Source organism: Acanthochromis polyacanthus, chromosome 5 (assembly GCF_021347895.1).
Source record: "Acanthochromis polyacanthus isolate Apoly-LR-REF ecotype Palm Island chromosome 5, KAUST_Apoly_ChrSc, whole genome shotgun sequence".
NCBI classification, from domain to species: Eukaryota; Metazoa; Chordata; class Actinopteri; family Pomacentridae; genus Acanthochromis; species Acanthochromis polyacanthus.
Genome location: NC_067117.1, coordinates 7,026,195 through 7,052,936, shown reverse-complemented (window position 1 = coordinate 7,052,936; position 26,742 = coordinate 7,026,195). Strand labels below are relative to the sequence as shown.

General features: G+C 37.9%; 1 protein-coding gene across 1 annotated transcript in view; it reads right to left on the bottom strand.

Moving 5' to 3' along the window:
- necab3 (N-terminal EF-hand calcium binding protein 3) overlaps positions 1-26,742 on the bottom strand; it is a 46,085-nt gene that overhangs the window by 6,999 nt on the left and 12,344 nt on the right. Inside the window, exons 3-11 of the mRNA XM_022200487.2 lie at positions 23,245-23,353; positions 21,351-21,376; positions 19,526-19,623; positions 16,528-16,664; positions 12,852-12,973; positions 10,081-10,160; positions 5,076-5,129; positions 657-769; positions 94-171 (exon numbers count right to left, since the gene is read on the bottom strand). Coding sequence (XP_022056179.2) covers positions 94-171; positions 657-769; positions 5,076-5,129; positions 10,081-10,160; positions 12,852-12,973; positions 16,528-16,664; positions 19,526-19,623; positions 21,351-21,376; positions 23,245-23,353 — 817 coding nt within the window. The remainder of the gene's footprint in view (positions 1-93; positions 172-656; positions 770-5,075; positions 5,130-10,080; positions 10,161-12,851; positions 12,974-16,527; positions 16,665-19,525; positions 19,624-21,350; positions 21,377-23,244; positions 23,354-26,742) is intronic.

Genomic DNA, 26,742 nt, shown 5'->3' with positions numbered 1-26,742 from the left:
AAAACTTAAGAGTGCCAAACAGTCTGCCAATATCTGACGCACAAACACACTCAGTAAGACGCACACACACGCACACACACACACCGTACTGACCTCATCCAGGAGATGCGATCTTGCCAGAACTCATACATTATGTAACACGACTTTCCCGGGAGCTTCTGAACGGACACACTGACAGCGAGACCGAGAAGAAAAAAGTAGAGTGGGGCAAGAAGAGGATACAAAGTGAAAGAGAGTTTGCACTCAGCAAGGATAAATTACAAGAAAAAGTTTGAATCTTATGAGAGATATCAGAACTAGGCTAAAAAAACAAACAGCAACGGCGCAGTGAAAGGCCTTGTTTTCATCATGTCAGTTTTTGAACCTAGCAGATTTGTATTATTGCACAATTGTATTTTTTTCCTCAAACTGTTCACAGTCCGGGGCCCACACAAAAGCTGATACAACATCACAGGATGATTGATGAGAAACTACTTAAATGCTGGTATTTTTCTATTCTTTCTACTCACTTACATTCACTTTTGGCACAGTTTTGGCTGACGCTTCAAAGCCCTGATTCAACATTGCTCAATACTCGAAAAGTTGCCACAGCAGCAGAGCCTGACGCAGTGCTTTAAAGATACGCTGCTTTTCCTGGAAACTAGCATGACACTCACTGCAGGTTGTCAGAGTGAGCTGAGGTGGCATCGATGTAGCTGTTCAGAACTTTCCGGAAGTTGTCCAGATCGTCATCAGTCACCGACATCTGCCTCTGAACCAGCAGGATGTTCTGTTGGCAACAAGATAAGAGACGGAGAAGGGGGGAAGGAATGAGATGACAACAGATTTCTCTGTGTGTGTGTGTGTGTGTGTGTGTGTGTGTGTGTGTGTGTGTGTGTGTGTGTGTGTGTGTATATATCTTTGTGGGGATCAATGTGAGTTTTGGGGCCTTTAGGGTGAGGATGTTTGTGAAAAGTGAGGACATTTTAGACAGACATCACTTGGACTGAGGGTTGGTTTTAGGGGTCAGGTGACAATTAAGTTTGGGTCAGGGAATTTAATATGTCAGTGGCAGCCCTCATGAAGACCTAAGTGCAAACCTAAATGTGTCCGAAAAAGCATAAAAGTCAAATCACTCCCAGAGATCCAGGTGTGTGTGCAGACATTGCGGAGATAAATACTCTTGAGAGGGAACTGATGACTGATTGTTTAAATGCTATGTCATGTGTTCTTGCTTTCACTATGCTTTAGAACTTTCAGATTTGTCTGCCTGTGTTGCTAAAAGCTTAAGTGGAAACAGCTGCAAATTCAGTTTTCTTCTAGGTACTGATGAGCATAAGTAAATAAAAAAAGCAAACTGACAGAGTGGAATACTAATACCAGATCTGCGTTATAATATCTGTTGCTATGACACCTCACTGCTGTCTGTCAGAGCACTTTGACACTTTCTCCATATAGTGATGTACTGAAAATAGCCATTGTTAGTCCTTTCCATGCCAAATATGTGCTTATAGCAAATCTGAGCCCAAGACTTTAAAGTATCTACTTTACATATCAATCAATGCATTTCTTAATGGAAGAAAATAAAACCTTTAAAGTAATAATCAATAAAATAATACCACTTTTTGTCCTTTAGCAATTGATGTACTTACACACGTGGACAAAATTGTTGGTACCCCACAGTTAAAGAAGGAAAAACCCACAATTCTCACTGAAATCACTTGAAACTCACAAAAGTAACAATAAATTAAAATTTATTGAAAATTAAATAATCAAAATCAGCCATCACTTTTGAATTGTTGATTGACATAATTATTTAAAAAAAACAAACTAATGAAACAGGGCTGGACAAAAATGATGGTACCCATAACTTAATATTTTGTTGCACAACCTTTTGAGGCAATCACTGCAATTAAACGATTTCTGTATTTGTCAATGAGCGTTCTGCAGCTGTCAACAGGTATTTTGGCCCACTCCTCATGAGCAAACAGCTCCAGTTGTCTCAGGTTTGATGGGTGTCTTCTCCAAATGGCATGTTTCAGCTCCTTCCACATATGTTCAATGGGATTCAGATCTGGGCTCATAGAAGGCCACTTTAGAATAGTCCAACGCTTTTCTCTCAGCCATTCTTGGGTGTTTTTGGCTGTGTGTTTTGGATGGTTGTCCTGTTGGAAGACCCATGACCTGCGACTGAGACCAAGCTTTCTGACACTAGGCAGCACATTTCTCTCCAGAATGCCTTGATAGTCTTCAGATTTCATCGTACCTTGCACACTTTCAAGACACCCTGTGCCAGATGCAGCAAAGCAGCCCCAAAACATTACTGAGCCTCCTCCATGTTTCACCGTAGGGACAGTGTTCTTTTCTTCCTATGCTTGGTTTTTGAGTCTATGAACATAGAGTTGATGTGCCTTACCAAAAAGCTCCAGTTTGGTCTCATCTGTCCAAAGGACATTCTCCCAGAAGCTTTGTGGCTTGTCAACATGCATTTTTGCAAATTCCAGTCTGGCTTTTTTATGAGTTTTTTTCAGCAGTGGTGTCCTCCTTGGTCGTCTCCCATGAAGTCCACTTTGGCTCAAACAACGACGAATGGTGCGATCTGACACTGATGTACCTTGGCCTTGGAGTTCACCTTTAATTTCTTTGGAGGTTGCTCTGGGCTCTTTGGATACAATTCCAACGATCCGTCTCTTCAATTTGTCATCAATTTTCCTCTTGCGGCCACGTCCAGGGAGGTTGGCTACTGTCCCGTGGGTCTTGAACTTCTGAATAATATGAGCCACTGTTGTCACAGGAACTTCAAGCTGTTTAGAGATGGTCTTATAGCCTTTACCTTTAAGATGTTTGTCTATAATTTTTTTTCGGATGTCCTGGGACAATTCTCTCCTTCGCTTTCTGCTGTCCATGTTCAGTGTGGTACACACCTTTTCACCAAACAGCAGGGTGACTACTTGTCTCCCTTTAAATAGGCAGACTGACTGATTATGAGTTTGGAAACACCTGTGATGTCAATTAAATGACACACCTGAGTTAATCATGTCACTCTGGTCAAATAGTTTTCAATCTTTTATAGAGGTACCATCATTTTTGTCCAGACCTGTTTCATTAGTTTGTTTTTTTAAATAATTATGTTAATCAACAATTCAAAAGTAATGGCTGTTTTTGATTATTTAATTTTCAATAAATTTTTATTTATTGTTACTTTTGTGAGTTTCAAGTGATTTCAGTGAGAATTGTGGGTTTTTCCTTCTTTAACTGAGGGGTACCAACAATTTTGTCCACGTGTGTAGCAAAAGAGCAACTTCCCTGCAAATACCTGCAGTTCATCCAAGGCTTGAAATGATCTAGTCTCCCAAAGTACCACATCACCATCCCACCCTCTACACTTTCCCAACAATTCACAGCAGCAGTGAGTCACTGCTGCAGCTAAAGAAAACTTAAGTTCGACGTTCTGACGTAAGTACCGATTCACAGACTTGAGCCAGTCTTAAAGGGTCAGTTCACCCGCATGACAAAGGCATATTCTGGTCTTTATGTGTGATCTAGGTTTAACTTTGAGATCTCAGTCTGGCTTTTTGTATCCACTTCATCTTAGTGGACAAAAACAGAGAAATATTTATTTAATAATCCTTTCACCTCCTTTCTATAAACCACATTATTGTTATAAGTTTTCCTGGTATCAACTTACAAACAAACTCACCTCAGATAGAATTTATATTTTAGATACTTCAACACACCAAATGAAAACAATCTGCATTACAAAACCCCACTAAAGAGAGAAAGAGAGGTGCATTAGGTAAACAATAAACCACTATTCAAATCCACCCTGAGGTAATACAATTATTCGAAAATGGCAAAACAAAACGGAAGAAGAGACGCCATTCCCTTTCTACCTTTTCCCGACATTTATGCAAACATTTTAAAAGCAGACGTCCACTTTACTGGCACTATTATACTAACACTTTGATACAACTGTCACCATAGTTACCCATAGCAATAGACTTCACTTTCACCTGTCTGTGGGTGTTTTCAGCATTTGTACCTCTCAAGTGACTCATGAGTCAGTTATTCCTTTTGTCCATATGCGAACATGTCAAATGTACTTAGACCCAAAATAAGACAATTGAAATTCAGCACTCTCTTGTCTTAGTGGGAGCCTTCTTAACATAAAACCGCCCGTGTCCACTTCACATTTTACACCTTGAGGCTTGTCATATTTTTATTTTCAGAGCTGCAATGAACTACAGAGAGCACATATGTCCAAAAAAAGACAGCAGACAGAATGAATTGCTGCTAAGTTGCTGCAGTGTCATTTGGTTTGAGATGTAACTTGACATTTAGAATGATAACAGTGAACAAACTGAGTTTAAAAAGAAAGCATCCTCTGTCAGAAAGACTGTTGAGCACAGCTGAAAAGGAGTTTCAAATAATATTTGTCAGTTTTTTGGAACATACTGCAGAAATGGGGAAATGATTTGAATAAAGTAATCGCAAACTCCACTCCTTGCATTTCTGTAGAGCCACAGCTGGTGCTCCCTGCACCGAGTTCAGACTCTAAAATGTAAAATATCCTGTTGAGTTTTAGACATTTGAATCAGCAAGTACCTACTTAAAGCGAATCCTTTCTCTACCTGCAGTTTGTTCTTCAATCAAGACACCAGTTGGCCAAAAAAAGAGTTATTCTGTAAAATAATTCTGCTGCAGTGTCCTCAGGCAGAGAAGTGTCACATTTCAGTGATACAGTGTTTGATGACAGCGCAATGCTGCCTGTAAAAAGGTAGGTAGGTTGATCTAAAAAATAACAAAGAACCTCTGACATGAACCTTTACAGACTGGCTCCTGCTTCTTATATATGAGCGAATAAGCATCAGTAATCATATTGTGAATGTTCAGCTTAAAATTTAGCATTTCAGAGACAGAACATTAAACTTTGGATAGCGATATTTAGTCCCTTCCAACTCGATCCCTTACAACACAAAACTAGTCAAATATTTACACTGCACCTGCCCAAAAAAAAAACCACAAAATAAAAGTTGAATCACTGACTCTCTCAGGTCAGTGTTCCAGGCAAAATCCTGCCATCAGTGATAACTTACAGACTTGTATGTGCTGGCCAGTGAATCCTCCTTGAGCGGCTCCAACTTGGGACTCTAAAAAACAAGAAACAAGATTAACAAGAAAAGGAGCACTTGGATTCAAAAATATCTGGCTAGCAAAGATCAGACAGAGAAATTCAGATTCTGAATCTGAATTTCAATCTGAATGTGCTTAAAGTATTGCAGTTAAACCACTGATATGGAGTCATAGGACTGCCAAATCAAAATATAAATAAATAAATGTGGAAATATAAAGAGAAATAAATAAATAAATAAATGTGGAAATATAAAGAGAAATAAATAAATAAATAAATAAATAAATAAAAGGGAAAAAACAGAAAAAGTAAAAGCAAAGACAAAATTTTCCTATTTATTTATTTATTTATTTCTCTTTATATTTCCACATTTATTTATTTATTTATTTATTTCTCTTTATATTTCCACATTTATTTATTTATTTATTTATTTATTTCTCTTTATATTTCCACATTTATTTATTTATTTCTCTTTATATTTCCACATTTATTTATTTATTTATTTTTCTTTATATTTCCACATTTATTTATTTATTTCTCTTTATATTTCCACATTTATTTATTTATTTCTCTTTATATTTCCACATTTATTTATTTATTTATTTATTTCTCTTTATATTTCCACATTTATTTATTTATTTCTCTTTATATTTCCACATTTATTTATTTATTTATTTCTCTTTATATTTCCACATTTATTTATTTATTTCTCTTTATATTTCCACATTTATTTATTTATTTATTTATTTCTCTTTATATTTCCACATTTATTTATTTATTTCTCTTTATATTTCCACATTTATTTATTTATTTATTTCTCTTTATATTTCCACATTTATTTATTTATTTCTCTTTATATTTCCACATTTATTTATTTATTTATTTCTCTTTATATTTCCACATTTATTTATTTATTTATTTCTCTTTATATTTCCACATTTATTTATTTATTTCTCTTTATATTTCCACATTTATATATTTATTTATTTATTTATATTTTGATTTGGCACTCCTATGACTCCATACTCCTATTGCTCCATAGTTAATGAGCTTTTCAATGGGCAAAAACTGTATTGCAGTGTTCAGAGTTTTTTCCTTTTCTTCTACTGGTGAACAATATCTGATGTTTTCATGTGTGTAATTTATCTTTCAATTTAATCATGTTTTTCCAAGATCTATTGTGCGAGACAATTTCCCTGTGGCAAAATAAAGGTTGCATCCATTTGTTCAAAAAGGCCACTGCGATTCTCAGCATACAGCTAAAGTAGAGTAATGGATGACATGAAATACGTCAGAGCTGCAACACAGAGAGTATATTGAAGATCTTTCAAAGAAAAACATGTAGAATGACATGTAATTTATTTTTTGCAAGGGGTTCTGTGAAGCTATCATGCTATGAATAATGAAATACAGTAAAAGTAATAACAAAGAATGAGTTCTCCGTCTCAAAGGTTGCATTGTATGTGCTTGTTTGTACACAGGAAACATAACCTTTGAGGCAGAAAAGTCATTCTGTTGCATTTGAGAGAGCAGCGAATAAGAGTGAAATGGACAGAAGGTGTGTGTAATGGTGGCCGTGTCGAGGTGTGGGGATGGATATTGCACTCAGAAAATCCTGCAGGTTATGAATTGCTTTGATATTGCACTTTGAGTCCCTCTGGGTTGACAAAACGGAGGAGTGGTGAGAGAAAAATGCTTTGAAAGGAGGGAAAGTATGACCATCAAAAGGCGGTTGTAACGGGAGTTAATAAAGGAAAGAACAGACAGAGAGGGAACGAGATGGAGCAGAAGATGGGGCAGGAGAGCGTGAAAGAGGCTCGGGGATGTGGTGGTGAGAATGGGTCGCAGGATGAGCGATGGAGAGGTGACTGGGCTTTGTGTTTGGTGGATACACAAATCGGCAGAAAGCCATTTAGAAAAGCAGCATTTTTACATTATGTGAGTCCACCCACTGATCTTTTTGATCACCACAAGACACGCTGAACACAGAATTTAAAATACATGGCATAATCGACAGTTGAGAATACATTGCTGAATGAAAGGTCTGTTCAAGAAGACACCATTCCTGCCCGAACAGGTAACACCTTGTCCATGAGATAACGATGAGAACACAAAAGACTTCAGTGAAATCCACGTTGTAAGGGATCTTGCATCCCACAAAAATGTCACCTCATGGAGCTATGCAGAGCTGTTTGTGTAGTCCAACCCTGTACTTACTTATTACTCAGCCAAGGAGGTGTTGGTTTGTCTGTCTGTGAGCAACATTACACAAAAACGGAATAACGGATTTGGATGAAATTTTCAGGGAAGGTCAGAAATGACAAAAGGACCCTCTGATTGGATTTTGGCATTGATGGGGCTTATAGTCTGGATCCACAGTTTTGTTAAAGATTTCTGTATCATTGCAAGAGAGCAGCACGGCCTCACTGTAACTATGACAACAAGTAAACAATACGTCAGTGCCTGCTGATGATCACATGATTGTGATCCTACTACAAACCCACTGCTACGGACTCATCGGGACTTATCCGTTGGAAATTATACAAGGAACAGTTGATAAAATACCCGCTACATATTTAGGTCATGTGATTTGGTATCTGTACATAGCGTACACATCCATAACACACACCTGTGCCCAGTCAAAACATCATGTTGCTTGTCGGGGCATCTATGTTAAATGGCCACATTCTATGGTGCCATGATTTCTGCCACGACTTTTTTCAATATTTCAGCTGTCATACAATAACTGAGTGGCCTTGGCGGACTCCTTCCCTCTCTGAGTGCTTTTCTTGTTCTTAATACTTCAATATTGTGCACTCTAAAGAAATTAATGCACTAGATGTTTCAATTTTGCATATTCTCTGCATAATTAGTCAAAAACTGTGTAAGATTGAATATGTTGAGAAAAAGAAGATGGAAAGCCTTGGTTATGTTGTTATTTAATTTTTAGATTTATGCCATTACCTGCTCAAAAAGTTCACAACATTCATTGATGGTTGCTATATACACACGTGGACAAAATTGTTGGTACCCCTCAGTTAAAGAAGGAAAAATCCACAATTCTCACTGAAATCACTTGAAACTCACAAAAGTAACAATAAATAAAAATTTATTGAAAATTAAATAATCAAAAACAGCCATTACTTTTGAATTGTTGATTAACATAATTATTTAAAAAAACAAACTAATGAAACAGGCCTGGACAAAAATGATGGTACCTCTATAAAAGATTGAAAACTATTTGACCAGAGTGACATGATTAACTCAGGTGTGTCATTTAATTGACATCACAGGTGTTTCCAAACTCATAATCAGTCAGTCTGCCTATTTAAAGGGAGACAAGTAGTCACCCTGCTGTTTGGTGAAAAGGTGTGTACCACACTGAACATGGACAACAGAAAGCGAAGGAGAGAATTGTCCCAGGACATCCGAAAAAAATTATAGACAAACATCTTAAAGGTAAAGGCTATAAGACCATCTCTAAACAGCTTGAAGTTCCTGTGACAACAGTGGCTCATATTATTCAGAAGTTCAAGACCCACGGGACAGTAGCCAACCTCCCTGGACGTGGCCGCAAGAGGAAAATTGATGACAAATTGAAGAGACGGATCGTTGGAATTGCATCCAAAGAGCCCAGAGCAACCTCCAAAGAAATTAAAGGTGAACTCCAAGGCCAAGGTACATCAGTGTCAGATCGCACCATTCGTCGTTGTTTGAGCCAAAGTGGACTTCATGGGAGACGACCAAGGAGGACACCGCTGCTGAAAAAAACTCATAAAAAAGCCAGACTGGAATTTGCAAAAATGCATGTTGACAAGCCACAAAGCTTCTGGGAGAATGTCCTTTGGACAGATGAGACCAAACTGGAGCTTTTTGGTAAGGCACATCAACTCTATGTTCATAGACTCAAAAACCAAGCATACGAAGAAAAGAACACTGTCCCTACGGTGAAACATGGAGGAGGCTCAGTAATGTTTTGGGGCTGCTTTGCTGCATCTGGCACAGGGTGTCTTGAAAGTGTGCAAGGTACGATGAAATCTGAAGACTATCAAGGCATTCTGGAGAGAAATGTGCTGCCTAGTGTCAGAAAGCTTGGTCTCAGTCGCAGGTCATGGGTCTTCCAACAGGACAACCATCCAAAACACACAGCCAAAAACACCCAAGAATGGCTAAGAGAAAAGCGTTGGACTATTCTAAAGTGGCCTTCTATGAGCCCAGATCTGAATCCCATTGAACATATGTGGAAGGAGCTGAAACATGCCATTTGGAGAAGACACCCATCAAACCTGAAACAACTGGAGCTGTTTGCTCATGAGGAGTGGGCCAAAATACCTGTTGACAGCTGCAGAACGCTCATTGACAAATACAGAAATCGTTTAATTGCAGTGATTGCCTCAAAAGGTTGTGCAACAAAATATTAAGTTATGGGTACCATCATTTTTGTCCAGCCCTATTTCATTAGTTTGTTTTTTTAAATAATTATGTTAATCAACAATTCAAAAGTGATGGCTGTTTTTGATTATTTAATTTTCAATAAATTTTTATTTATTGTTACTTTTGTGAGTTTCAAGTGATTTCAGTGAGAATTGTGGGTTTTTCCTTCTTTAACTGAGGGGTACCAACAATTTTGTCCACGTGTGTATCTGTATTCATAGAAATGTTAAGCAGTCATTTCATCTGTGGGTGATTTCCAGCACCAGCATGCTGCAATATTAAAGCTTTTTACTCATATTTGTCTAACCTTGAGAGATTCAATTTAGCCTCACATGCAATAAAAAATGATATTTGTTGTACAGCACTTTTTAAAACCAAACTGGTTCATGGGTGGAAAGACAGAGAAGCATAACCATTTTGATGAAATAATTTATATAACAGGCAGAAAAAGAGACTCTTCTACAAAGTGACAAAAAAAAAAAATCCAAAGATGCATTGTTGTCCACTTCTAAATATACAGAAAGAAAGTTTCATACCTGACACTCCAGTTTATCCAAAAGTTGCTGCAGCCTGTTGATCTGAGAGCACCAGTTCTCTCCATCTTCCAAACCAACACCTGCAGACAACACACACACACAAATCAATCATATATATATATAAGTTCTTATATATACTTTAGAGCTGGGAAACAGCACAGTTATATTTCTGTGTTCAAGCATTTTATCAATCAAGGAGACCCCATTCAGTCATAGCCAAACAGATGTTTACTACGAAAGGACAAGGGCAAAAAAAAAAAAAGATGAAAGTCTCCAGAACAAAAACGCTCTCTCTCTTTACAATAAGTGTCCTTCATTGCAGACTCATGATTTGTTGTTGATGTTCAATTCATCAATGTGAGTGAAAAAGAAATAAATGAGGCTCAACATAAAGTAATTTTCTCCAGAAAATGTCAATATGATCTTTACAGGTGAAAAACTTGTGTGAAAGCATATAGCGGTGAGGGGAATCATCCATCGACCACAACTGCTCTCAGTGGCTGGCAATTAGAAGTACATTTCTTTATTGATTTACTTTGGCAGTAATGCAAAACTAACAATAGAAGTCTGTGTATGTATGTATGTATTCATAGGAATACACAAGCATATACACTACCGCTCAAAAGCTCGGGGTCACTTAGAAATGTTACTTTTGAAAGAAAAGCATTTCTTTCAGTGAAGATAACATTAATCAGAAATACAGTCTAGACATTGTTCATGTGGTCAATAACTATTCTAGCAGGAAACGGCTGATTTTTAATGGAATATCTCCATAGGGGTACAGAGGAACATTTCCAGCAACCATCACTCCTGTGTTCTAATGCTACATTGTGTTAGCTAATGCTGTTGGAAGGCCCACTGATTAGAAAACCTTTCACAGTTATGATAGCACATGGATAAAAGTGTGAGTTTTTATGGAAAACATGAAATTGTCCGAGTGACTCAAAATATTTGAACGGCAGTGCGTATCTATAAAAAAAGTCTCCCTCCCCCACAAAAAATAATAATTCCTATGTGTTAATTAAAAACACTAACATAAACAAGAACACTGCAGTAGGTCATATGGACATTATGATGAAAGCATGCTGTTCCAGGAAATTATTTACCAGTTTTGCAAATGCAAATGAGGTAAGAATTAATGGGCTTGAGAGCCTCCAACAGAGCAAGGAAATGAGAAAGTACTGAGAGTTACTAAGATGTTGTTGGTTTTGATCTTTGAGTTCTGTGGAAATGCTCAGCAGGCTGCAACACAGCCAGCTTCAGTCCACTGGGAAACTGATGGACAGCACAATGTAGAGGACAAGCAGATGTTTGGTTTTCCTTTCCTGTGATGAGAATAATCAGTAGTTTAAAAAACACCATATTTCTCCCTTAACTAGTTCAACCCTCCAAATCCCAAAACCATGAAAGCAGGTTTGAAAGGTATGTTTAAAAAACAAACAAACAAACAAAAAAGGCTACCAATTACCCAAGCCATTAACTATCAAAACCGAAAAAAAATCTTCCCTTAAAATCGTGACATAATAAAAAAAAAATAAACAAATCAATTTATTCTCTGTGTCTCATTTAAAAATGGACAAAATGATGTGCTTGCTCGAACCAGATGCTGTAAAAAACAAAACACATCTGCGTGATTTGGTTCAACTGAAAAGCTATGAGTGACTCATCTATGACCAACAGTTATTTAGGGACTTTTCAGCTGAACGGGGTTGAACTGCAGACTGTTTTTATGCTAAGGAGCAGATAGGAAACAGGTAAGGAAACTAAAATATACACTACCAGTCAAAAGCTTGGACACATCCTCTCATTTAATGTTTTTCTTTATTTTCCTGATTATTTACATCGTAGTTTCCCATTGAAGGCATCAGAACTTTGACTGAACACAAATGGAACAAGAAAAGGACTCAGAGAGCAGCACTCCATCAAGGATGCTCAGCTGTTGTAAACTTTCCGACTGATAAGTCCTGATAAGTCTGCAGTGGTTGATTTGTAGTGGGATCGAAATCATATGATCATGTGATCGTCAGCTGGCAGCTGATGTAGTGTTCACTTGTTGTCATAGTTACAGTGCCGCAATCTCGCAATGATACAGAAATCTTAAACAAATCCATGGATCCAGACTATAAGCTGCATCTCTGCCAAAATCTAATCAGTTGGTCCTTGTGTCATTTCTGACCTTCCTTGAACATTTTATCCAAATCCGTTATTCCGTTTTTGAGTAATGCTGCTCACAGACAGACTAACAGACAGACACAGATTGTCACATAACTTCGCCGCATTCCTTGGTGGAGAAATTATGCCGTAGTCAATAAAGTGTGAATAAGTCAAAACATATTTTGGATTTTGGATTCTTCATTCTTTGCTCTGAATACTGTTTTGCACACTCTTGGCATTCTCTCAATGAGCTTCATGTAGATAGCACATTGAGCCACAACTTTTCCAGCATTAGTAACAGTTCTGGGCACTCGCAAAAATGTTGTACGTGTGTTTTTGTAGCTTTTTTTTTTCAAATGCTGTACAATAAATATTCAAGAACTTTCACCTCTTCAATGATTTAAGGCATTCTAGCTCTGTTATACTGCACAAAATACATTTTTAAGTTGTCTCTGCTTCTTGCCATGGTTGTGCTGTTTCCATAGGGGTTCAGGAATGTATACTGGACTGAAAAATTTGCCTACAGCAAGAAAAAATGTGACAGGGACAAAAAAAAAAACATCCAGAAAATACCTGGGGTTCGGAGAGTTATAAACCTAATCCGATATTCCTCTTACCTGTGGTCAGGATGGCAGAGCAGGGATCGGATGGGGACATGCACAGGTTGTTATGGACCCTGCGACCACACCGCCTGCCATTTCTCTGTACCGCTGTCAGCTCTGGCGCCTTTACCTCTCTCCTGCCATGACAGCGGTGGAGACCCAGGGAGACAAACATCAAAGAGAAAGACAGAAACTGTCAGAGGAGTGTGAGAAAGAAAAACAGAAATCGAAAGTACAGCAGAGGGAGGTTAGTCGCATGGGAGAAGAAGAAGAAGAAGAGCACATAGAATGAAACAAGAAAGGAAACAGATAAGAATGGGCAAAGAGCAACACAGGAAGAGAAAGGCAGGGAGGTGAAGAAGGATGCATTAATAATTGATTTCAATCAGAAACTGAGATAGGTTAATGTGCGTTACAGTTGATGGTGCACAAGAACCACAGATGGGCTGCGAATGTCTAGAATAGAGGTGAAAAGAGTTAGTGACAGGCCGGACAGACACCAGAGCTTATTACCTCACAGGCAGGGATTTTTGGAAGACGGACACTTGTGCTTACACACTCCCACAATCACAAACACACAAATGTACGCACTCTGTCGTAGATGGAAAAGTGTTTGCTGTGCTAAATGCTGAGTGTCAAGGGCAGGACGTGTGAGACATTTATTCAAACGGGCGCATGTGTGTCGAAATACTTTTATTTTACTTGTGTGTGTGACTCTGTGCACGCAAATGCCTGTGCAGATTTGTTGTTTGGTGTGTCTCAAGTGTCTCCCTCCTTTTGCTGTGTCTTTGTGTGTGCACGCTAATATGTGTGTATGTGCGTGCAGCATCACGCTGACAGCACAGAGGGAGCGCATTGCTAGGAGGTTCTCATGCTGAGAATAGCCTGGAGCCCAAAGGCCACTGCAACAGCCATAAATCCACTGCGGTGAAGCGAAGGAGAGAGAAATAAGCTGTTTGTTGCTTATAACGCAGTGTGTCTCTAATTCTGCCACTCCCCACACTCACACTTTCACTTAGTCTGTCCAAAATCTATATCTGTTTGAACAATCTTGAAAGAGTCATTTGTGGCCTAAAAGCTCCTCATCACAGCCCTTTGTACGCCTCCTCTCTCCTTTTTTTTTTTAATACATCTTAGGCTTTCTGCACCATTCTTTTACTCATGCTCGCCTTGAATTCATCTTTGCTTTCTCTTTCTCTGTATGTCATTGCCACCCTTGTCATCCTTTCTCCTTCTGCCTCCCCCAGTCCCCTCTCAATAATTCACCTTGTCTATAATCGCTCTATTATTTCCAATAATACCAGTGTGGCACCCAGAGGGGAGAGAGGAGAGAGCTACTGAGCCCTGACGCATGCAGTTCAACAGACAACCCCAGCTGCAAGTTGTGCTACCAAACTGCTTAGGTGTGAAAAATGCAGAGAGTAGATTTGATATTTCAAGTATTAACAGTGAGTGGGGTGAGGGTGTTTGAAAGTCATCCGTCATTATCTTGACCTGTGCTGTTACATTTCTGCTCATTAAACGGCTGTGATGGATTGTTTTTTTTCTGACCGTCTTCTATATTAACTTTCATGCATCAAAGAAATGAGGATTGGATCAAAGCTGAGATCTTTGATGAAGTACAACTATCCAACTGTTATAATTACAGAGAAAGTCTAAAGTGCAAAACATTTGCAATCAGTTGATACCTTTGCATATAATGACTCATACATTGTGAATACCCAAAATCCCAAATTGATGACAGCAATTTAGATCTGTTTTTATGCAATGAGCTCCATTCACTCTTAGCTAAAGCCTCACGGTCTTTGATACGAATTCTGAATTTCAAACAGTCTGTCTATTAGTGACGTGACTGTTTGAATGACTGTGAGAATGTAGTGAATTCAAAGCTTTGTGCTGAAAGACATACCTTGAAAGAAAGACATCGGAGGTAGTGCTGATTAGTTGAATTTCCTCAGCGCTCTGATCAGTGATAACTTCACTGACATTTTCTCTTTTAATAGCATGAAGGGGGTGCTGAAAATTTACTTTGGGGCTGCTTTTATGTTGATACTTTTGAAGAATGACATGCATGCATATTTATATGTAGTGCTTTTGCAGTGGTGATTGTGACGCGACAATGTTGTGGATGAATTTGCTTAAAAGAGGCACTATAAAGTGAGCTGTATAACTGACTGACAGTCCTCAAAGATGAGCATAAACTGGTCCAAAAGCTGCTTCACACAGACTATTAAATGGTGTCCTTTCAAATCCAGTTGTCAGCACGAATATAAAATTGAAGAATAATATATTATAGGGCAGTTTAGTAAAGCAGTCTAAGATCTGAGAGATGATTCCTCCAGTCTGTGCGCTGTCATGTTTCACCTCCAGCTAACCTCCAGCTTATATAAAGTACTACACTGTGCTATGCAGAATGTAGAAGTAGTGGCACTTCCTCTGCTCAATCCATTACATTCCTACTGCAGAGTTTAACAAGTTCTCAAACCTAAGCCACCGTACGTGTTTACACCTACATATGTGAATCCTCATTAATTTACATGCAGCATATAGGAGGGGCGTATTTTTCTCTTCCACAGCAACATTCCTGACTGCATTCCAAAACAGCTCATATGAAGTGTTCTGCTCCCGTAGTTCAAGTAAAATTACGTTTATGATTAGAAACAAGAAAGACTATTAGTATTGGTATTAGTATAGAGGTACCACGTTTATAATTACCTTATTATTTTGAGGCTTTGTAATTAATTCATCATGATTAATTGCATTTTTGTCAAATAACAAGATTTAACACAATAAGCAGAGTTTTTCCAGTTCAAATTAATTTTGGTTCATCACTGAATCGATATATATGTTAGCTTCAACAACAAAAATGTTTGTTTCTTTTGTATTTATCTGCATTTTTCATCTGTCTACTACATTTACAGATTACTCCAAGTGCAATTATAGCGAATATATTCAACATTTTAAGACTTTTTGTAAACTCAGGCACTTTCAATGTCTTTAAAGTGGTCTGCTGTGGGATGTCTACACTGTTTGATAGCAAATGTGCCCCCCCGATCATCAATGTCTCACATCCCATTCATTGTCTATGTGAAACGCATTGCATGCTGGTTGCATTGCAGCGTGTTTGGAGATGCGTTCTGGTGCGTCTCCTCATAGATCATTTGCAGTACGCTTGACTTCTACTTTATGCAAATTCGGTGTGGACAACAGAGGTCTGATGCATCCCGAAATGCTCGTTAAACATCTAAACTAGCCATCGGTGAACTAAAACGTGGACAGATTCAGCAACTGCACAGCTTATTTCTCACCTCAAATACTTTCAGAAATACTTTTCGCTGAAGTGTTTGTGCAATAAAAGGAAAGGTTTGCAGCAGAGCGTGAAGTGTGAAATGTGTGATTAAATGCAATTTTTTAACATGTTATTTTTTCTTTAAGTAGTTAATTGAAATTAACGTGTCAAAGTCCCAGCCCTAAGCAGAATACAAACTACCTGTTGCTTTTTCCTTTAATATAACTAGAGGTATTATTTTCTCCTGCTACATGCTCATAACAGTGACCTGCAGGCCATTTAGAGCTCTTGTCAGCCAACAGTGCTCCACTTGAGTACTGTCAAAGACCATAATATAGCACAGATTATGTGTTGCACAGGGACAAATGACACTAATGTTCTGTTTCATGTTGGAGTACTAACGGGGCGGGGCTGCTCTGCTCTTCCACTGCCTCCATGGCACACTGCAGGGACCTCTGTAGAGACAGCAGCTGACTGGACGTCTCTCTGAGCATGAACCTGGTTACAAACTGGCCCAACACGCTGGAACCCTGGTACTCCTGAGAGAAAGAGACACACAGAACGAGAGGTTAAAGCACCGGACAGAAACTAATAAGCCAATAAAAGCAGCTCGGAGACACGACAGACCACACAGAGACGGAGAGGGGAGATGATTTGATAAGTTGTCCAAAACAATGACAGGAACTTCTGAAACGTGTGACAGCAGCAATTAAACGGGCTAATTAATTCACTGAACGCATGCATTATTCAGCACCGCATATAAAAATTCCAAGGTGGAAGAACTTTAATAGGAGACATAATTGCCACTCAAGTCCCCAAACACGAATGTGATTACACATTCTCTGAGGAGTCGTATTCACGCGCTGTGCTAATGAAGTAACAATGCAGAGCTCCTTTTCAAAACTTATGATGACAAGTGGCCCCCACTGAAAAAGCATCATGGGATTAGCAGCCCAGAGCACCGACAGACCACAGCTGCTAACCAGCGACTGTCCAAACCTCTGAGGATTTCCCCACTTTGACAGCTATAAAGAAGAGTCAGAACAGGGGAGCAAGGTGATCTAATTAAAACGGGACGCAAAATTATTCCAAACACATCTCCTCCCCTCTTCTCTTCTCATTTAACAAGCTTTGCTGTTTTCTGCTCCAGTACAATGCAAATCCCCGATTTGAGGTTACCTCAAAAAAGTCCAGAGGCAATATTAAAATATCTTGTCAGCTGCAATTGAATATTGTAACGAGTGGGCAAAATTTTTGCTCATTAATCTTTGAAGTTTTTACAAGAGACACTGCAATTTTTGGGAACTCAAGAGAATCATTTCATGTAGTTGTTACACGATGCAAATTCACAGGCAGATGCTCATTTTTCTACTGAGCGAAAACTATTTGGATAAAACTTCAGGGAATGGTTTGATATTCTTTGTCAATTAGATAAGAAGGCTGATAGCACTCTCAACATTAAGATGTAGCATCACTCTGCCTGAAGATTTCTCACTGGACAGCGTTATGGGACACCATTGCCTACTATATGAAAAAGCTGGTCTGCCTTCAGCGTCGGTGAGGAGACTCAGCATCTGCTTTTACATATTCATGGAGCTATTCCACAAAAGCTGCACCCAAACCTTTCAGCCCTGCACTGCGTTAGCGACCATCCACCTTCTCACATACATGCATGGGAAGATCTGCTGCTTTGCTACTGAGCAGCATAGTTGGAATGTGCTTCAACAAAACTTTAAGATGACCTGATTAATACCACTGAGACGATTCCACGGTTTAATTGCTGCACTTACTCATTGTAACTGTCACTGTGTTCAATTGGTTTTTAATTGCTCTTTTTCTTGCCGTTTTATTTGTGTCACTGTTCATTTCTATACTTCTGTAGCACAGTTAAATTTTGTTTTTATCCTACATAACAATATATTCTGTTACTTTTACTGCTAGTGTTGGCCGAAGCGTCACTGGAAATGCGCTTTGTCTCTTAATGTGTTGTCAGAAAAATATATATCATATATGAGGCTACCACCAACAGTTGGTTAATTTAGTTTAGCCAGTGGATGGCAATGGGAAACAGCTGTGGGTGAAACAGCTAGCTTTGTTCTGTAAGTAACAAAATCTAACTATTCTTGGCAATGACCATGAAATATTAGCCTCACACAGATGAAAGCTGCCAATCTTCCCTTCGAACTCTCAACAAGAATACCAATAAGTATGCTTTCCAAAATGTCAAAGTGTTCTCTTATATAAAGCATATTTTCACTTATGCAATGGGAATATGTACGGCTAGAGTCAGAAGCAGACTGTAATGTGGATATTCTGTGGATAGAAAATAGTCAAGGACAGCTGCTGCTGAACTGAGGTGGACAGACGAACTGGCTGAAACACCAATCAGCATCTTTGTCTCTGTGCAGCACCAGGAGCAGGAGAAGACCACAGGAGCCGGGCTGCAGGGAAGGTACACAGATCTGAAGATGTTCCTCGGGGCAGCAGAGGGCAAGTGGTAAGTGGAGGAAGCCGAGTAACCAGCTCCGGCTACATGTTGGCCCATTTATCACCGACTGCAGCTTTCACACCACAGTTAATATATAAAAGCCGTAGCATAAAGCTTCATATGAGCCACACATGCTAGATATTGTCTCAGGCTTACTGTGAATAAAATATAAAGCTATGATTGCAAAGAAAGAATTATTTAGTCTTAGCGTGGCTGCACAGAAGAGTAATCATTTTTCAAAAGACATCTATTCAGGAGTGCTTATTCAGGGTGAGAGAAGGAAACTCCAAAGTGACATTTATTTATGGGTCTACCACATTTGTTATACTACTGTTTTAGTTTGTGTTGTACTGTTTGGTAAAATTAGGAAAAGAAACCTGCAGCATTTTGTTCATGGGCAGATTGCTGTTATATCCCAGCTCCCTTTGTTAGCTCATCTCTTTTGGGAGACATGGCGCAGTATTGGCTCCATCTGTGCATGTTGGTGTTTCCTCTATTAGAAAGGAATCAGGGCTAAATTAAACTAAGGACATTTATAGCACAAACCCCTCACTTTGTAGGCATATGTGTGTGTGTATGCACGCGTACTTGTATGACTCATATTACGGAGACGTATTTACACAGTCACGCTGTCGGGTCCAACACAGCTTTTGGGGACTAAAAGTAAGTCACTACAATATAAATCATTACAACATTTTGAGGTGAAGACTTAGTTTAAAGTTCAGGTAAGAATCAGGAATAAGCAAGTGTGGTTGGAGTTAGAGCATGATTTTAGGAAAGCAGTACTTCCTTGTTTTCCCTCAACATGAGTTTCAAATCTACAGAAGATCACAGTAAGGAAAATGACTCATAACTGGTTTTGTATTTTAGAGACAACAGTAGAAGTAACCATGCATTCTGTGGAAATCTTACCTCTTTGGTTTTATCCATGGCCTTCAAAATTGCAATATTCAGGCTCTCCAGAGCTGAAAGGACATTTAGGTACTCGCCAAGATGCTGAGAGAAGTAATCTAGCAGGAAACAGAAAGTAAGCTGTCAGTATCAGTGCAGTGTCAAAACAATCAAAATCTTATATGTTGCCATGACAAATTCAAATGAAACGAAGGCCATGACAAGAGCAGTGGTAAAAAAATACCTGCATTTTGTTTTATCAGCAAGAAGAGTTGGAAGAACTTGATTTCTGTATCTGTGTGTGCTAATAGCACATCGTGCTATGAAACTGATTTAGCTGGTTTAATTATTTTAATCAACTAGTGTCAGAACTGTGGATATTTCCCGCCAGAGTTCTTTGTTATTGTTCGTGATAGAAGCCTTGAAGAATCATTTCACACCAGATGTAGCCAACTACATAAAAGAAACTCCCACACATGTTAATACTTATTACACAATTGAGTTCACAGAACTCACAAAGCCATGTGTATTTAGGTTTTTTTAACGACTCACAATAAACGGCCGTGTGAGAAATGTTCTCCAAACCATTTTACTACCACAACAGTAAATCTCAATTAAATCTGAATTCTTAATTAAAAACCTATTCAAGTTGTTTAACTGAATTTTAACCACTGAAACACTTGGTCAGAAGAATGCAGCGTGGTGACTCGTGTTCAGTGAACTACATCTGACGTGAAAGGAGCATTCTGTTACGGAAAACAGTCAACTTCTCTTGACGTCAAATGGAAAAGATGCCATTCCCATTCAATAAATTATGGAGAAGTTTTATTCTGGGTACAACTGGCATTTACCCATCTCTGCCCTATTTCTTCACTTTATTCAGGCCATCTGACACACATGCATTTTTAAGATGATAAAAGAAAATAGGTCAGAATATCTGTGCCATATTTATCCTTCATATTTACAGATCAGCGCTGCAGGTGGGTGGTGGGGTTGATGGTTGCGGTGTACCAAAAAAACATTTTCTATCTCAAAAAAAAATCTATAGAGGATTTAAATGCATAGAAAGCAAACAAGATGATTCTCCAAAATGTCAAACTTTTGGAAAATCTCCTTATTTGCTTTGTATGTGGATGAGAAGATGAGAATATTGATAACACTCTCAGGTCTGTAAATGCCAAATAGACACTACTGTTGAAAAGGTTGAGATCACCCAGACAATTTCATGTTTTTCATGAAAACTCACACTTTTTACTCATGTGCTAACATAATTGCACAAGGGTTTTCTAATCATCAGTTAGCATTTCAACACGATTAGCTAACACAAGAGTGGTGGTTGCTGGAAATGTTCCTCTGTACCCTTATGTTGATATTCCATTAAAAAAATCTGTCGTTTCCAGCTAGAATAGTCATTTACCACATTAAAAATGTCTAGACTGTATTTCTGATTAATTTATCTTCATTGAAAAAAAAACTTCTACTACTGCACATCCAGTACTACCAACAGCTAGTTAGCTTAGCTTAGCACAAACACTGGAAATAGAACAGCAGCTCTACCATCACCTCCAAATCTTTCTATGTTGTTATATTGATAGAGCTTATTTACCTGTTGTAGTTTAACAGGTATAATTTATACAAAAAAGACCTTCTAGAATAACTATCTCCTAGATGTAATTATAGCCAGATAAAGGAAAAAGTGGCATTTCCAACAGTTTGGGCAGCTGCTTTAAAGTTGTCTACACTAATCATCTAAATATAGGAATGTGCAGACAGAGCCAGCACTTATGTTGGTGAATTTTACAGAAATACACGTAGTGTGACACATTAAATTAGACAAAGCACTAACCTGATAGCTTGTCAGTGTCCAGATTGCTGCAGGGCAGAGCACATGAAGAGATAAATGGGGAAAGTTAATTAGAGAAATTTAAAGTCATGCTGCTCTCCATTTCTGCTTGACAGATTTTGTGGCTCTTAACTCTGTGGATATAAATGTGTTAGCCCAAGGAAGAAACACACACACACACACACACACACACACACACACACACACACACACACACACACACACACACACACACACACACACACACACACACACACACACACACACACACACACACACACACACACACACACACACACACACACCAAGTCTATGTCTTAAAACCACACAAATCACGATGTTAGCACAACCTGTTATCTTGTTAATTTAAATACAAGCCGCCTTTTTGCATTCTGTCAAGCTTTAAAAACACGAGGAACACATATTAATGCAGTTGTACTGGTCTTTTGTCTTGCTGTATAAACACTGAAATCGATACTTCTTTGTTTACCACTCAAGGCACAAATTTGAAGGTTAAATTGTTCTCAGTCACAGTTTGATAAAGGCAGAACCATTACTATATAAAAACTTTCCCTGTTGCGTTAATGGCTTCTTTTCTTTTCTTTTTTTACAGGTCATTTGCTCTGTCTGGTGCAAACTCCAAGTGAATCTGGTTAATGGCTGACTTATTAACAGCAAGAACAGCACATATATTTTTGTCAGTCCTAAATTTGCATGTTGATGGAGACAAGAGTGTTGCAGGCTTCTATCACAATCACCAAAGCGATTATTCCCTTTCCTTTATATTCACTTGAGAGAGAATATCCTTTGTGCTATGTAACTTTAAGCATTATCGCCAAAGCCAGGTTTTGGAAATGCTTTTATCCCCATCACCATATAATTAACAGTATTGATATTCAGAACAGGAAAGATCTTTAATTAGACATCAGAGCTCAGCTCACGGCAACTGCCTCAAAGCTTGGAGGCCGGTCAGAGAAGACTCGAGGCTATTGTGTCGCATCAGTGATAGTCGTCGTCAAACAGCACGTCCAAAAGCAATTTTTCACACAGCGATGGAAGAACTGGCACCACAACAAATAAATAATTGCTGAATTGTTACTGTGGCCAAACACTGCTCACTCCATTAGTTAGGTATAAAAACAGAAATTTAATACAAAGTCATCTTTAAAAGATCAATGCATGTCTGTGCGTGTATGCTCGGGGTCATTTAGGCTTTGGAGTGGTTCACCAGTCAGAGTGTTTTTTGTTATAATACCTGAGCTTATGCAAACTGTTTGGCAGCCAAGTTAAGAAGCTTTGTTTAGCCTCACAAAGCTGACACAGTGCAAAGAGGCGTGAAGGGAAAAAGGGACAAAATATCTCATGAATACAAATCCCTAACCTGCTAAATACAATATTAGAACAACGGATTTAGATAGAAGGAATTTAAAATAATTACAAATCCTATGACAATGGAGAAATAGTCTATTTCTCTGTGGCTGCACAGAGTTAAACGCTCACTCCGGTGCAGTGATTTTAGCTGCTACCCTGAGGCTGATTTCTGTGATTGCGATTTCAGAGAAGTAGGTTTTGAAGTGGCTGGTGTAGTCCACAGTATTTTAAGCCCAGAGGAGTCGGGTAAACACTAATTCAGCCAGCATGACTTTGGCTGCAGGGCTCTCTTTTTTTAAAAGAGAAGAACTTCCTCCAACTGTGAGACATTTCGCCTGTAACTGATGGAACATTTTAACTCTGCCTTTAACCTCCAGACACATTTTGCTCAATCTTTTATTTTATGACTATAAAAGGAGAAGTTGAAAAATACTGTGAAGCGATTTACTACAGAACGTGCAGAAACAAATCAAAAAAAAGGGCCAACATCAGTCATTTTTCACCATGACAGATTAAAAAAACTCACTTATTCTGTCGGCCGTCTATGGAGTAGAAAAGCTCCTGCAGCTCCTCGGTAGTCAGGATCCCATCAGCAAAGTAAGCGTTGAACTCTTCAAATGACAACTTGCCATCATCTGAAACATGAAGGATATTAAGGCTTTCATTACGGCACAGGCACAATAATAACCTTCAGAGTGTCATGAGAATCATTTTCAGTGTATTCCAGAGAGTCCTGGTTTATTTCAGAACATGTGCAGCGACCATCTCCATCTATATGATTCATCTATGAAAGCACTGGCTGCCTAATTCCCTGCAATATGTCAATAAGATTGTGGTGTGACAGCACACTCATCTTACAATTTCATGACTGCAGTCTCATTTCCATTCACATCCTTGTCACCTTGTTTATTCATCTATTCTGCTGTGGTTCTAAAAAGTCAAGACTGCACTGTCACTACTTACAGGACTGCTTGCAACTCTTATTGATTTTTATGACAAATTGATTCGTTTTTCTACTGTAAGAAACAATAATTTTCTGGCAGCTGAGGTGCAAAAAAATACTTTGCAATGGAAAATTAGTATTTCATAAAAAAAACATTAAAAAAATATTTTCTAGTCTTGCATTGGGTTGTGTTTGTTTTTTATAAAGTGTTTAAGGACGCTTACATTTGTAACAACAATCACTATGAACATTTGTGCAATTATACAACATAACATTTAGCAAACAAGTCAATGTAAGAAAGATGGAAAATCATTACCAGTGCAACATCCAATACATGCACAATATTTCAACCTCACATGTAGTACCTTAATTACAATGTGCAACATTATAATCAGACATGTCAGCACTAGTCCATTTTAAAGTGTTTGTTTTTTTTATTCAAATAACGTAATGTTTTGATTTTATTGTTGTTGTTACTTTTGTTTTATATATTTCGATAATTTTATCTTGAATAAGTTATATATAAAAGTATGTGTAATCTGATGTATTTTATTGATGAGCTAAGGTTAATTTTTAGAATTTGTTTAATATAATGTTTTATATTTATTATTTATGTTGTATCTGCCCAGGGACTGCAGATGGAAATTAGCAATAGCTATAATCTGGTGCAAAGCATCTTTTCTTTTTAAGATTAATGTGTTTGTACATTGTCCCTGTTAACTAAACTAATAAACTAAACTAAACTCTAATTTAAATTACATTTTAATTTATTCCCCTTGTTTAGGCAAATTTGACCTTTTTTTTTTTTTTACACAGTACTTCTTATAATTATGCATTTTTATTTAGAAATCCTCAGATTTAGATGTGCATATTTATTCTTTTCCTGTCTGTTGTTGTTGCTGAGTACTGTATCTCCACGTCAAATTCCTTGTGTGCAAACTCACTTGACAATAAACAAATTTCTGATTCCGATTGTGATCTAATTCTTCTTTTTCTTTTATCTGACACTAACTGTATTTAATTTTAGAATTAAATTAGATTCATAGTATGAAATTTAAATTTAACAGCTTCATCTTAAATAAACGTGAAATGACATTAAATTTGCAAAATGTATTTTAATACTCATTTGATGTCAATGTTTAATATTTTCTTTGAAAAAAATGAAAGGTTATGAAATGGAAGGAGCAGTAATATATTTTTAAGTTCGTTACATTAGATATTTAAACTCTTACTCTGTTTTTAAATGTTATTGATATTTTTGTGCATTTCAAAAATACATTAAAAATGAAGTAAAATTAAAAGGAAACATTCTGAAATATTACAGATCTGTTTTGCAGTGCAATCTATAAAATGTCAATTAACAATTACACAGAACATACAAAAACATTTGAAAAGCTGACACCAGAATGTTTTCTTGATAAATTATTGAAATGACTAATAAATAAACAAAATCATTTACAATTAATGGACAAACCATTTCAGTACTCAGTTATTCAACAGTTTAATTGGTCCCATTTTAACAAAACATTTGTAAATGTTTAAAAAAGTTGCATATGCTGTGTGCCTTTGACAATGACAAACTCTGAAATAAAATTGTTTTTCCAATACTATTCAGAGTGTTTGCACAAAATATGAAATGAAATGAAAGTACAGATTGTCAGCAGATTGCAGTTTTCTCCCTCTGCTCCGACTAGTTAACTGGGAGCACAGCTTGTTGTGACAGACAATGCACAGAAAAATCAATAGCAGAAGATAAATAGCATGGTTGTCATTTGTGAAGAAGTGTTCCTTCGTGAGTCTACTATCAATCTGTCTGCTGTACAGACTACAATCCGTCAGCAGTTTCTCTGCCAGACAGAAACTGCTAGATGTTTTAATCCTCATAAAGGAGTCCAGATGAACAGATTGATTTCTATAGAGAAGACTCCTGATTCTTGACTGACATTCAGGCATTTGGACGTACACTGGAAGGAGTTGGGGACACAATTACTCAGTGTGACTGAAGAACAGACCAGAATGATTAGCGGTAAAATAGAGCCAAGACGGGCATACGCACAAATGAGCACGACTGTGAAGTTGTTAAATGAGGCAAACAGACTGATTTTATCATAAAGAGTCAGACAAACAAAAGCGAAACAGCTGTGCCACAACTGTGCACATTTGGAAACTATCCCCATGAATTTATAATCTGCTTCTGGTTCTAAACCTTCTAAGTTGCAGATGACTACTAGCTTCATAATTTATCTGAGTGATGTAACTCTGTCTACACAAAGACGAGGTAAAGTGAGAGCGGTTTAATATGCCGTGGACTTCTGGTTGGCTGACTCAGCACTGCTGCGAACACAAGGGCAAGTTTGAAGACCATCTGTTCCTCTGGAGCCTCTGACACTGCTCATCATCGCCTCTGACCAGAATATATAATGTGCAGGTCCACACAATACATCCACCTCACCACTTGGTCTGTCTTTGCTTTTCAAGACAGACGTCATATCTTCTCCAGTCGCAAAAAACAAGCAACGCTTATTCCCCAAAGACAATATCTAAAGTAAAGGCTATTTCCATTTTTTTCTAATTGCCTCTTTGTTCTCTGCAAGAAATACAAACAACCTTACCACTGCAACAATGAATTCCATGAGTTATAAAAGGAAGGGAATGAATGCGTCATTCTGAACATGAAGCAGCAAAACAGCATCTTACAGAGGAATATAAATATACATAAAGTTAGAAGTCCAGCACTGCCATTGAGTATGCAGAATTGTAAATACTGCTTATATTTGAATCAACGTAGTCAGGCCCTATTCTTTGCCTTTAGAGCTCTGGGTGACTTTGTACTGTAGAGACATCAAGGTTTTTGTTATTTTTTTTCTTGTTTTATTTTTGTGGCTTGTAGTTTTCAAAAAAAAAAAAATGCACATGCTGGAGCAGCAGACTGAAGTGTCCTCAATACAAAACTAAGAACATTGTGTTCTTTCGAAGGTAAAGCCTAAAGCCCTTAAATACAGATTCTACATTGAGCATTTTTAGGATCCTACATTCATGCCTTGCTATCTAATTTCATTCATATATTTTATACCTTTTATG